Source organism: Anolis sagrei, chromosome 5 (assembly GCF_037176765.1).
Source record: "Anolis sagrei isolate rAnoSag1 chromosome 5, rAnoSag1.mat, whole genome shotgun sequence".
Lineage (NCBI taxonomy): Eukaryota > Metazoa > Chordata > Lepidosauria > Squamata > Dactyloidae > Anolis > Anolis sagrei.
The window spans coordinates 7028552-7042207 of record NC_090025.1 but is presented as its reverse complement, the minus strand read 5'-3'; the positions used below and the strand labels follow the sequence as shown (position 1 = coordinate 7042207).

The 13656-nt window shown below is 42.0% G+C and overlaps 1 protein-coding gene across 1 annotated transcript in view; it reads left to right on the top strand.

Moving 5' to 3' along the window:
* ATRN (attractin) overlaps window positions 1-13656 on the top strand; it is a 332072-nt gene that overhangs the window by 75819 nt on the left and 242597 nt on the right. Inside the window, exon 2 of the mRNA XM_060779447.2 lies at window positions 9344-9427. Coding sequence (XP_060635430.2) covers window positions 9344-9427 — 84 coding nt within the window. The remainder of the gene's footprint in view (window positions 1-9343; window positions 9428-13656) is intronic.

Below are 13656 nucleotides of genomic sequence, written 5' to 3'. Positions count from 1 at the left end.
CAAATTTTAATACTGGTGGGGATTGGGGGGGGGGGGGGGGCGAGGACTGATTTTTTGTCATTTGGGAGTTGTACTTACTGGGATTTATAGTTAACTTACAATCAAAGAGCATTTTGAACTCCAACAATGATGGATTTGAACCAAACTTGGCACACAAAACTCCAAACAGAAAATACTGGTAGGGTTTGGTGGTCATTGACCTTGAGTTTTGGAGCTGTAGTTAACGTACATCCAGAGAGCACTGTGGACTCAAACAATGACGAATCTGGACCAAACTTGGCACGAATCCTCAATATGCCCAAATATGAACATTGGTGAAGTTTGGGGAAAATAGACCTTGAGATTTGGGAGTTGTAGTTGCTGGGATATATAGTTCACCTACAATCAAAGAGTATTCTGACCCACACCAACGATAGAATTGGGTCAAACTTCCCACACAGAATTAACAGAAAATACTGATGATCTTGGGTGACCCTCAGGTTGAGAAATGCCGATATAAGCCCCATTTAGGGGTTAAGATCTTCAGGGAGGTTCCGTTTTAGCCTTCATCACCCTCACATTTCATGTTGTTGATTAACTTCAGGCTATTAATATCTTGTTTAACGTTATTTTAATAAGCCACAATAACAACAAGGTAGTTGTTATTAAATATGGGAATTTGATTGTACTTAATTGTACTTCTTTAGTAATTCAGTAATTGCAGTTGGCTCTGTGAATGCATGGAGGTTTTAATCAGATTGGAACGTATCTATTGGTTAGTTTATACATTTATGATGGAGGGTCTGCATTGTGGTGTGTATCCCGTGGGCATTTTAGGTTGCTTCCTTGTTGCCTTCTTCAAAGTGAATACGATGGTTATGCTGGAAATAATTTCAGCCAGTGCTGTTCTTCATATGCTTGTATGCTGTTTAAATCAGGCGCATGGAAGGAATCTTTGAGTATTTGAATCTTTGGGGTATAATGATTTCCATTCATTCATTCATTCATTCATTCATTCATTCAAACATCTTCCTACTAAAATCAATGCCCCTTTACATATTTTCCCCCTTGAGAACACTTGATAATTTTCATACATGTTTTCAGCAGGGAAATTACATTGGGCATCTGTGATAAAACAATTAGAAATATAGAGCCAGTGTTCTTTGGGAAGGCATAGGCACCAGTGTCTTCAAGTAGGTATTGATCTACCAATAGATATTTTGTGTAAGTAACACATATTCTGGGTTGTTGTAGGTTTTTTCGGGCTATATGGCCATGTTCTAGAGGCATTACCTCCTGACGTTTCGCCTGCATCTATGGCAAGCATCCTCAGAGGTAGTGAGGTCTGCTGGAACTAGGAAAAAAGGGTTTATATATATGTGGAATGAAAAGGGTGAGACAAAGGACTCTTGTCTGCTGGAGCTAGGTGTGAATGTTTCAACTGACCACCTTGATTAGCATATAATGGCCTGACAGTGCCTAGAGCAATCTTTTGTTGAGAAGTGATTAGATGTCCTTGTTTGTTTCCTCTCTGTTGTTGTGCTGTTGTAATTTTAGAGTGTTTTTTTTAATACTGGTAGCCAGATTTTGTTCATTTTCATGGTTTCCTCCTTTCTGTTGAAATTGTCCACATGCTTGTGTATTTCAATGGTTTCTCTGTGTAGTCTGATATGATGGTTTTCAGAGTAGTCCAGCATTTCTGTGTTCTTCAATAATATGCTGTGTCCAGGCTGGTTCATCAGGTGCTCTGCTATGGCTGACTTCTCTGGTTAAAGTAGTCTGCAGTGCCTTTCATGTTCCTTGATTCGTGTTTCGGTGCTGCGTTTGGTGGTCCTTTGTAGACTTGTCGACAGCTGCATGGTACACGGTAGACTCCCACGGAGATTTAATCACCTCTCAACAAAAGTTTGCTCTAGACACTGTCAGGCCATTATATGCTAATCAAGGTGGTCAGTTGAAACATTCACACCTAGCTCCAGCAGACAAGAGTCCTTTGTCTCACCCTGGTCATTCCACAGATATATAAACTCTTTTTCATAGTTCCAACAGACCTCACTACCTCTGAGGATGCTTGCCATAGATGCAGGTGAAACGTCAGGAGAGAATGCCTCTAGACCATGGCCATATAGCCTGAAAAAACCTACAACAACCCAGTGATTCCGGCCATGAAAGCTTTTGACAATACATCAACACATATTCTATTGTGCCAGCTCAGAATGCCACGATGCTTTGTAAAGTTGTGAAGGCAGTCTCTTAAATCTAAATGAATGAATGTGTTTCACTTTATTATTAATAACATTTGCATATGAGTAAAACAATATTTTTCAGGCAAGAACTATACCTCGTTAGAGGAAACATTCCCTTTTGTCTGAGGGCCCTTCCAGACAGTCCCTATATCCCAAGATCTGATCTCAGGTTTTCTGCTTTAAACTGGATTATATGAGTCCGCACTGCCAGATAATCTGGAATAAACAGAAAACCTGGGATTGAATCCTGGGCTATAGGGCCTATCTGGAAGGACACTGAGAGTGGCTGATATAGGGAAGTCATGCTACCCCTCTATTCTATTCTGCCTTGGTCAGACCACACCTGGAACCACACTGCGTTCAATTCTGTGCACCGGAATTGAAGGGAGATGTTGACACGCTGGAACGTGTCCAGAGGAGGGTATTTATTTATCGTGTCAGGAGCAATAATAATATAATAATAAAACTTTATTTGTACCCCGCTACCATCTCCCCAAGGGCCTCGGTGTGGCTTACATGAGGCCAAGCCCGCAGTACATCAATAAACGAAGGCAATAACAAAGAATCAATATAAAACAGTTAAAATAAATATCATAAACAAAAAAATACACCATAAACAAGGAGCAAGCCAAACAGCTGTATTGCATTTTAACAAACAGACAAATAATTCAACAAATAAACAAAACACAAAGTTTGCAAGCTTGGTAGTTGATTAAATGTCCTTTGACCAGCAGCTGGCCACTTGGAGTTCCTCTGGTGTTACTATAAGAAGGTCCTCCATTGTGCATGTAGCAGGGCTCAGGTTGCATCGCAGCAGATGGTCTGTAGTTTGCTCTTCTCCACACTCACATGTCATGGATTCCACTTTGCAGCCCCATTTCCAGAGGAGGGTGACTCCAAGGACGAAGGGTCTGGAGAACAAGCCCTATGAGGAGCAGCTTGAAGAGTTGGGCATGTTTAGCCTGCAGAAGATAATACTGAAAGGAGACATGATGAGGGCCAGGGATCAAGAGGTGAGGGGAAGTCATAGGGAGGAGGAAGCAAGCTTGTTTTCTGCTGCCCTGGAGACTAGGACGCGGAACAATGGCTTCAAACTACAGGAAAGGAGATTCCACCTGAACATTAGGGAGAACTTCCTGACTGAGAGAGCTGTTCAGCAGTGGAACTCTCTGCTCTGGAATGTGGTGGAGGCTCCTTCTTTGGAGGCTTTTAAGCAGAGGCTGGATGTCGGGGTTGCTTTGAATGGAAGTTTCCTGCTTCTTGTTAGGGGGTTGGACTGGATGGTCCACGAGGTCTATCCCAACTCAGTGATTCTATGATTCTTAGGCAAGAGATTTCAAGCCCAACTTAAGGTACATGCACATACACACGAACTCTCTCTGTTACTTGGAATAGTCCAGAGGCTGGTGGCACATATGGTGAATTTTGCAAAATAGCTATGAATATTACCTAAATTGCTTTACAGTAGGAGCAGTTCAGCAGTGGAGCCAGTCGCCTAAAGAGATGGTGGGTCCCTTTTCTCGACATCTACTTGCTGGTGGCATTTAAACTGGAGATCCTTTGCTGTGCGTGGCATTAGGTTTTATGGGCCAAGAGATCCCTTTCAATCCTATGATTCTTTGTCTGTGTCCATGTATAACAACAGTATTATTTTGAGGCCCAGGATTAATGTGGAGAGATTTATTTATCGAGTCATCAGCAACCAGTCAATTATATTACATTTCTAACAGAACAAAGCAAACAAACAGACAAAATACAAAAATACAAAATACAGAATACAAAATTTGTGAGTTTGGTAGTTGATTAGATGTCCTTTGACCAGTATCTGGCCACTTGGAGTGCTTCTGGTGTTGCCGCAAGAAGGTCCTCCACTGTGCATGTGGCAGGGCTCAGGTTGCATTGCAGCAGGTGGTCAGTGGTTTGCTCCTCTCCACACTCACATGTCAAGGATTCCACTTTGTAGCCCCATTTCTTGAGGTTGGCTCTGCATCTTGTGGTGCCAGAGCGCAGTCTGTTCAGTGCCTTCCAAGTCGCCCAGTCCTCTGTGTGCCCAGAGGGGAGTCTCTCATTTGGTATCAGCCATTGGTTGAGGTTCTGGGTTTGAGCCTGCCACTTTTGGACTCTCACTTGCTGGGGTGTTCCAGCGAGTGTCTCTGTAGATCTTAGAAAACTATTTCTAGATTTAAGTCGTTGACGTGCTGGCTGGTAGCCAAACAGGGGATGAGCTGGAGATGTCTCTGCTTTGGTCCTTTCACTATTGGCTGCTACTTCCCTGCGGATGTCAGGTGGCAGTGTAATTTCTCCAGTGGTGTAGGGCACAGACACCCCGTGATAATGCGGCATGTCTCATTAAGAGCCACATCCACTGTTTTAGTGTGGTGAGATGTGTTCCACACTGGGCATGCATACTCAGCAGCAGAGTAGCACAGCGCAAGGGCAGATGTCTTCACTGTATCCGGTTGTGATCCCCAGGTTGTGCCAGTCAGCTTTCGTATGATGTGTATGTGGAGTATAATTCGTATGTGGAGAGATGGTTGTAAGGTACTGTTGACGTGAATTGGCATCCTGTTGAAATATGTTTTTGAATCACACACAAAGCCTCTCTTCCATATGAATGCCCACAACAGTAATATTATTGTTTTTGGTTGTGTAGAAGTGCTGGTTGGAGCTATTTGTTGAGAGAGAAGCAGTCGTTAGAGAGGCAAATGGTTCATGGACTCTAGAATTGGTTTTGAATTTATATCTGGAATTGAAATTGAACCTAGTAGTAGTGGAAATAGAGAGGGAGGTTTTTTCTCGAAACCAATGTGCGCCTGTAAGATGTTAAAAACGGTCATTATAATACATTGTGCAATACTTTTGGTTGACAGTTGCTGTAATTCATTCTTCATTGAGAACGTTTAATCTCTGCAGTAAAAAAGCAATTGAGCATTCAGTATCCTGTGAAAATATGTCATTTCTGTGTCAGTCATGGGAATATCTTTTGGCTTAAAACAATCTGGAATGTAATGTTTCTCCTTCATTATTTATCAGTGACTACACATAGATATTAGTCTGTCGCATCTAGTGCAGCATGATAAGCATTGTTTGTCCTATTCACTTTCCTGGCAATTTCAGATCGTATTGTTTATCATCAGTTTATGTATCTGGAGCAGTCCTTGTGCTTGAGATTTTTGTGGGTTGCAAGACCGACCGCTCAGTATTTTGTCTGCTGCAGAATTAGGGCTTAGCTTGCCTCTTTGGTACTATAATTGTATCTTGTTGCGATTGAACATTTTTTGGCTTTGCATATCACTTACCATGATTTTGAATGCATAATCCACTGTGCAGAAATTTACCAACTGACCAAATAGTCTGAACATAAACGAAAGGCTTATTGTTACGGTCCACAAACTATAACCACAGTTGTGGAAAGTTTAGGCTATACTTCAGTTATTTGGTTTAAGCTCCTGGTCTGCCGAGAAGACAATAACAACAACAACAACAACAACAACAACAACAATAATAATGTATTGTTGAAGGCTTTCATGGCCGGAATCACTGGGTTGTTGTAGGTTTTTTCGGGCTATATGGCCATGTTCTAAAGGCATTTTCTCCTGACGTTTCGCCTGCATCTATGGCAAGCATCCTCAGAGGATGCTTGCCATAGATGCAGGCGAAACGTCAGGAGAAAATGCCTTTAGAACATGGCCATACAGCCCGAAAAAACCTACAACAACCCAATAATAAAAAAAACTTTATTTATACCCTGCCACCATTTCCCCAATAAATGAGTGTGTGTGTGTGTGTGTGTGTCTGTCTGTCTGTCTGTCTATCTATCTATCTATCTATCTATCTATATCAGTGTTTCTCAATTTGGAGGTCGGGACCCCTGGAGGGGTCGTGAGGGGGTGTGTGAGGGGCCAAAGACCATCAGAAAACACAGTATTTTCTTTTGGTCGTGGAGGTTCTGTGTGGGGAGTTTGGCCCAATTCAATCGTTGGTAGTGTTCAGAATGCTCTTTGATTGTAGGTAAACTATAAATCCCAGCAACTACAACTCCCAAATGTCAAGGTCTATTTTCCCCAAACTCCATCAGTGTTTACATTTGGGCATATTGAGAATTCATGCCAAGTTTGGTCCAGATCCATCATTGTTTGAGTTTACAGTGCTCTCTAGATGTAGGTGAACTACCACTCCAAAACTCAAGGTCAGTGCCCACCAGACCCTTCCAGTATTTTCTGTTGGTCATGGGAGTTCTGTGTGCCAAGTTTGACTCAATTCCATTGCTGGTAGAGTTCAGAATGCTCTTTGATTGTAGGTGGACTATAAATCCCAGCAACTACAACTCCCAAATGACAAAACCAGTCCTTCCCCAACCCCACCAGTATTAAAATTTGGGCATTTTGGATATTTGTGCCAGATTTGTTCCAGTGAATGAAAATACATACTGCATACCAGATATTTACATTAGGAATCATAACAGCAGCAAAATGACAGTTATGAATTAGCAACAAAAATAATTTTATGGTTGGGGGGGGGGGGTCACCATAACACGAGGAAGTGTATTAAGGGGTCGGGGACATTAGGAAGGTTGAGAACCACTGATCTATATAAATAAAAATGTAATGTTCATTTATGGGATTAACATAACTCAAAAACCACTGGACGAATTGACACCAAATTTGGACACAAGTCACCTATTAAGCCAACGAGTGACCATCACTCATAAAAACACTGAAAAACACAGCAGAAGGGACTTAAAAAGCCAACAAAGCAAAAAGATGCTACAGCGCATGTGCAAAAATGACTCCCCCGGCAAACAACACACACAATAGCATATCCACACTCTCTTCTGGACTACAGCTCCCAGCATCCCCTAGAACAGGCCCTTTAGGGGAGGAGGATGATCTAAATGCACTTTCTTCTCCTTGGATTTCTTTGAGAGCATCCCATTCCCTGCATATTTCCAATTTCCTATTCCTGGAGTGCAAATCTCAGCAATCCACCAGATAGATAAGGTAGATAGATTGGATGTAGAGAGATAGGTAGGTAGATATATTGATCAGGAGGACTGCTGGGAGTTGCAGTCCAAGAATAGGTAGAGAAGGAAGAAAGGTGAGAAAGAGGAAAGAAAAGGGGAGGAAGGGAAGAGGAAGAGAAGGAAGAAGAAAAGGGGAGGGAGGAAAAAGAGAAAGAAAGAAGGAGAGAAAGAGGGAGGGAAGGTTGGCCACAGCAATGTGTGTCGGGTACAGCTAGTGTGTGTGTGTATACATATAAGTTCTTCCCTTTGGGTTTCACCGGCAATGCTGGCAATATTCTGCACTACTGTTTGTGTTGTGAAGCTAGCAATATTTGTTTTTGGCATGCACCAGTTGTAGCACTTTCTCTTGTAAAGTTGTTTGAGAGGAGAGAGAGAGGTGGCCCAAGATCTCTTCCTGCTCAGATAAGGCTTGTTTGTGCTTCCAAAGTCTGTCTGTTTGCTATCAATTACCATCGGGCTGCCAGCGGAATTGATAACGCAGGTGCTCTTTGCACATTTAGATTCACAGACCTGTGCTCTTCTTGAAAGGTCAGTGCTTAGAGAAAACAAGACCAAATTAGGGCTCTGAATCTGTATTTAGTAATTGGCATTTGTATTCTGGATTGTTTCACAGTGCTTGAACATTTGCTGTCTTCCATCGCAGCTCAAAAATTGAATTGGGGCAGTGACCTGTAATGAATAATATTGATACGAACATTTCTCTTGTCTAGGTTCTTGTGGGTTTTTTCGGGCTATATGGCCATGTTCTAGAGGCATTTCTCCTGATGTTTCGCCTGCATCTATGGCAAGCATCCTCAGAGGTAGTGAGGTCTGTTGGAACTAGGGAAAAGGGGTTTATATAGCTGTGGAATGACCAGGGTGGGACAAAGGACTTTTGTCTGCTGGAGCTAGGTGTGAATGTTTCAACTGACCACCTTGATTAGCATTTGATTGCCTGGCAGTGCCTGGAGCAATCTTTTGTTGAGAGGTGATTAGATGTCCTTGTTTGTTTCCTCTCTGTTGTTGTGCTGTTGTAATTTGAGAGTTTTAAATACTGTTTAGCCAGATTTTGTTCAACAAAATTTAGTTTATTTTACTCATAGAACATGTTAGAACCAAACTCTGTAGTGTGCAATCCTATACTTATGTACTATGTACAAATACCAGTGGAGTGGATTGCATATTTATGTTCTGTTTCGTTATTTATTTCTTGAATAAGTATTCTATATCCGGAACTCCAGAATCCAAAATTGGGTGGCTGAGGTAGTGACACTTTTGCTTTCCGATGGTTCACAGTGCAGAAAATTTGTTTGATGCACATACTTATTAACAATATTGCATAATGTGTGTATGCATGTGAAACATAGATGAACTTCATGCCTACACTTGGTTCCCAGCTCCAAGATATTTTAGTATGTATGTATATATATGTATATGCAAAAGCAGATATTCAAAAATCTGAAAAAAAAATCCAAAACACTTTTGATTTCAAACATTTCAAAAAAAAGGGATAATCAACTTGCATTACAATAGTTCGTTCCTGTTCTATAGCACAAAATCTCAGGGTGGCTTATAAGTGAAATCAATATAAAGAGATTGTGAAAGGTTAAAACATTTATTAAAGATTAATATAATATTAATATTTCAGTTTATCATTTTTTAAATTTAAAAACGTAAAACAACCAACCTTTAAGTACACAAACTGGGTGATCAGCCCTGGTGAAGCAGTCCATTCTGTGATTTATTCAGTATCTTTAAAAAATGAAGGCAATTGACTGATGCTACATATTCAATTCTTGCTCCTAAAAGTGTCTGGGTGCCTACATAAGCATTCAAGGGCTGTGATGAAAGGGATGCGCTGGTTGCCAATGTACAGCTTCTGTACCAGATTCATGGTACACAACAGTTTGAGAGATTGTCTTACTCTATAATCAAGAGGATCAATCTAGACCTGGTAGACCACTGTAATCTTGAGAAAAATTCCCCCTCAATACAATAGATGTGTATAACGGCAGCATGATATTGGGCGTTTTAATTTTGCTTGTCTTTGGGATGGCCTTGGAAAAGCACTTATGAAACCATGACCGGATGCTACATGTTTAGTTTCTTTTCGCAGGCTTACTGGGCCTTCAGGCTACGTGACCGATGGACCTGGGAACTATAAATACAAGACAAAATGCACCTGGCTCATTGAAGGAAGGTGAGTACCAAATCCTTGTTTCTACTGAACCTGAGATTGTTTTGCTTTTGTACTGTCAAAGATTGTAGACCTTTTTGAGTAACAAATCCTCGTTTCTATGGGACCTGAGATTGTTTTGCGTTTGTGCTGTCAAAGATTGTAGACTTTTTCATAGACTTCATCACTTCAAATATAAATGTGTAGAAGATGGGCAGGAGCACTGTTTCTAAATTGGAAACGCTTTACTCATGAATCATTCTAATGAAGATATTTGAGGTACTGTTTGATGGTCCATGAAATCTTACCTAATACATAGATCACATGTTGGTGGACTTTGTTGTTCATTTGTTCAGTCGCTTCCGACTTTTCGTGACTTCATGGACCAGCCCACACCAGAGCTCCCTGTCGGCCGTCACCACCCCCAGCTCCTTCAAGGTCAATCCAGTCACTTCAAGGATGCTATCCATCCATCTTGCCCTTGGTCAGTCCTCTTCCTTTTTCGTTCCATTTTCCCCAGAATAATTGTCTTCTCTAAGCTTTTCTTTCTTCTCATCTTCATTTTTGTCTCTACTATTCTTCCCTTCAATGAGCAGTCGGGATTTATTTCCTGAAGTATGGACTGGTTGGATCTTCTCGCTGTCCAAGTAACTCTCAGAACTTTCCTCCAGCACCACAGTTCAAAGTTGGTGGACTATGGATGCATAAAAAGAGCCTGTATACTTTTTCTTTATTTGTAGGAACTATCCCTGGGATATTTGAAATAATACAACTAATAATTCAGTGGCCACGGGGAATAGTGCAGAGGGGTTTAAATCTCACCAGCAGGTCCTTCCATAGGTTTTGGCTGAACATGAGCAGAGACAGAAAAAGACCTGAACAGTAAGACCTTCCAGTGACCATTGTCATAATTGTGACAATCTGGATGGCTTTTCTAAAAACTGAGATTGTGGTGGACTTACTCCCTGATCATTGTCCTTTGTCCATGAGTATTCCTGGCGTCTCCGGTCCCTCAGTTGTGGAAAGACAAGTGGAAAGATCAGTCTCCCGCTCTCCTCTGATCTTCACTTTCTGCGTCACAATTTCACTGTCCGGTTTCCATGTGCCAGAGGCAAGAGAGAGAGAGTTTGGACTTCACACAGTTTCCTTATGTGCATGAAAAGTCAGTTTCCCCAAAGAAACCTTGGGCTTCTCTGATGTTGTCCCAGATTCACATTTTCTCAGACGAGTCTTCAAAGAAAACGTTGACCTTTTAGGAAGGGTTGTTCAAGCTGTGAAGTGGAGCTTTTGTGAACTGCGCGGGTATTTAATCTCCTGCAGCTATTTCTGCTAAGGGATTTCTTTTCAAAGAATGGCAAGCCTTACTATCCAACCTCCTGAGGGGGGCTTATGCCTATATTTAGTTGTGATTCTTTGTAGGAGCTTTTACGCTGAATTATGGCAAACACAACCTGCATTATAAAGGCCCAGAATAGTGCATTTGTGCCTGTGCGTGTGGGTTAGACGAGTCACGAGAGGGTTGTGACACAACATGTTGTTTATATACTATTGACATTTCCTTACAGGATTTTGCTCAGAAGAGCAGCAAACTTCACTCACGAGACCATTCTCTGTGTAGTTAGCTGCGTTGACGTGTTTTGGATGCATCATTCTTTTAGAAACATCTCATTGGCAGTGCTCAGAAAAGTTACATTTCCAGGTTCCAGAATCCTCTAGGACAGTGATAACCCAATCTTTTTTTGACCAGGGATCACTTGACCAGGAACCACTTTGACCAGGGACCATGTTCCAACATTAGTACCAAAAGGGTTACGAATCAGTTTTTGATCAACTTTAGATTCGGTTTGGTTATTTGGGGTGCTGATTCAGAAAATTGCATTTGATAGACCACATCAGCTCTAGTTTCTGATACAGAACATACGCCATCCAGTAGTCGCCATCTGCTCACCCAGAGAAAACCATATTTAATAAGCCTCAGCACTATAAGAAGGTTTTGTGAGACCACTTGCTCTCGTTGCAATGATGTAGTAACGGTGAGGCCGTGAACCATATTTTAGTTCTTGTGGACCACTGGTAATCCATGGACCACAGGTTGGGCACTACTGCTTTAGGAAGTTGTGGCCATTGGAGTCAAGGAAGTAACTCTTTCAGGCAGTTGTTTGTTTCATTTCTTGATGGGAAGGAACTGGATGTAAATGATCAGTTTGACTACATTGCTTTCTGAAGTAGCTGTTGCACTCCAGGACAGGAAAAAGCCCTCTGATTTTAAAACACACCACACGTTGAGTGAAGAAACAAATCCTTTTTATTGAAGTTTAGTAAAATAGCCAGTAGAAAGAAATGCTTGTAAGAAAATAGGAAAGTTCCAAAAAGTAAAAGGTCAGCAAAATGCGGTAACTCAAAGCAATGTCCACAAAAGATATAAAAGCAATCCAAGGCAGTATTTATCCAGATAGGAATCAACAGGATGCAAAGACAATCCAAACGCTGCTAATCGACACCAAAAGGCTAGAAGTATCCACAAGAACAAGACCCTTTAAACAGGATTTCCATGGCACATGAACTTGATTTCCAAATGATGCCTGATCTAACAGGTTTTCCCTTGAAGCAAAACTTATATTCCAAAACCCAGAAACTGGTTTTGTTTTCCCCCACCCTTGGCTCTTATCTGATGAAGCCTTTCAGAGCGACGTAAACCTTGAGTTTGTTGTCGGTCGTGGCTGAACTCCAGCCACCTGTTTTTCAACTCCCTGTCTGGCTGCTCATTAAAATTCCCAGGTGTCAGATTGTTTTCCAAACCCAAATCTTGAGAGCTCACAGAAAGAGGGAGTAAACCATCATCCTTAAGCCCAGCAGGAATATTCTCATGAGAAACTGCCCTTTGCACTGGGGCCTCTCTGTCATTGTCTGCAAGAAAATCATTGACCAAACTATCTCCATCTTGCACCTCAATCTCGGCACCATCATTTCCCTCATCATTTCTCACAGTATTGTCCACATCATTGCCCATATCAGAAGCATCATGATCATCCTGGAACACAAACACAGGCTGATTCCCAACAGTAGCCAAGCAGCTTCATGTGTGTGGCGGAGATGTCTTTGTGCCATTGTGAGGCCATGTAGGCTAACAATGTTTTGGGATATGGTGCAAGCCTTATTTAGTCTTTGGATGGGAGGCTACCATGGACTACTGCCAGAGATCCTTCGTAGGCCTAAGAAAGAGCCCTATCTAAAACTTAGAAGAGCTCCTACGGCCATTGGTCAGCAAACTCCCTCCATGTCTTGCCGTGTGCGTGCTCATCTCCTCGTGGGAGTTTGCAAGGTGAGACGAAAGGGGAGGCCTCTTCCTTTCGCCGCACGCACACCTCCCTGCTTCTCTCGCTGCACACACCTCCACGAGGAGGGAGTCCACATGGCAAGATATAGAGGGAGGTGCAAGCGTGCCCGGCGAAACATCAGGGAGTCTGTGTATGCCTCGCTCCCTCCTCATTCAGTCATTCCAATGTGAATGACTGAAAGAGAACTGCAGCCTTGTTGTGGATTCATTCTACTTGAAGGCATGTCTTTGGTGTTCAGAGATCTTTTCTCACTCACAGACTGAATGAAAGTGAATATTTTTTTTTCTATTCTATCCTCTGGTTTCCTCTAACTCCTCATTTTTATAATGGAGGTGGCAAAACCCCTTTCATTTTTTTGTGCTTGATATATATAGAGGAACAGGCAATATAATACTACTACTAATAATATGGAAGAAACATTAACAACCTTAGATATGCAGATGACACCACTTTGATGGCCAAACGTGAGGAGGAGCTGAGGAGCCTTCTAATCAAGGTGAAAGAAGAAAGCGCAAAAGCTGGGTTGCAGTTAAACATTAAAAAACCCAAGATTATGGCAACAAGAATGATTGACAACTGGCAAATAGAGGGAGAAAATGTGGAGGCCGTGATAGACTTCGTATTTCTAGGGCTGAAGATTACTGCAGATGCAGAAGGCAGCCAGGAAATCAGGAGACGCTTACTTCTTGGTAGGAGAGCAATGACCAATCTTGATAAAATAGTGAAGAGTAGAGACATCACATTGGCAATGAAGGTCCTCATAGTCAAAGCAATGGTATTCCCCGTAGTCACTTATGGATGTGAGAGCTGGACCTTATGGAAGGCTGAGCGAAGGAAGAGAGATGCTTTTGAACTGTGGTGTTGGAGGAAAGTTCTGAGAGTGCCTTGGACAGCGAGAAGATCCAACCAGTCCAT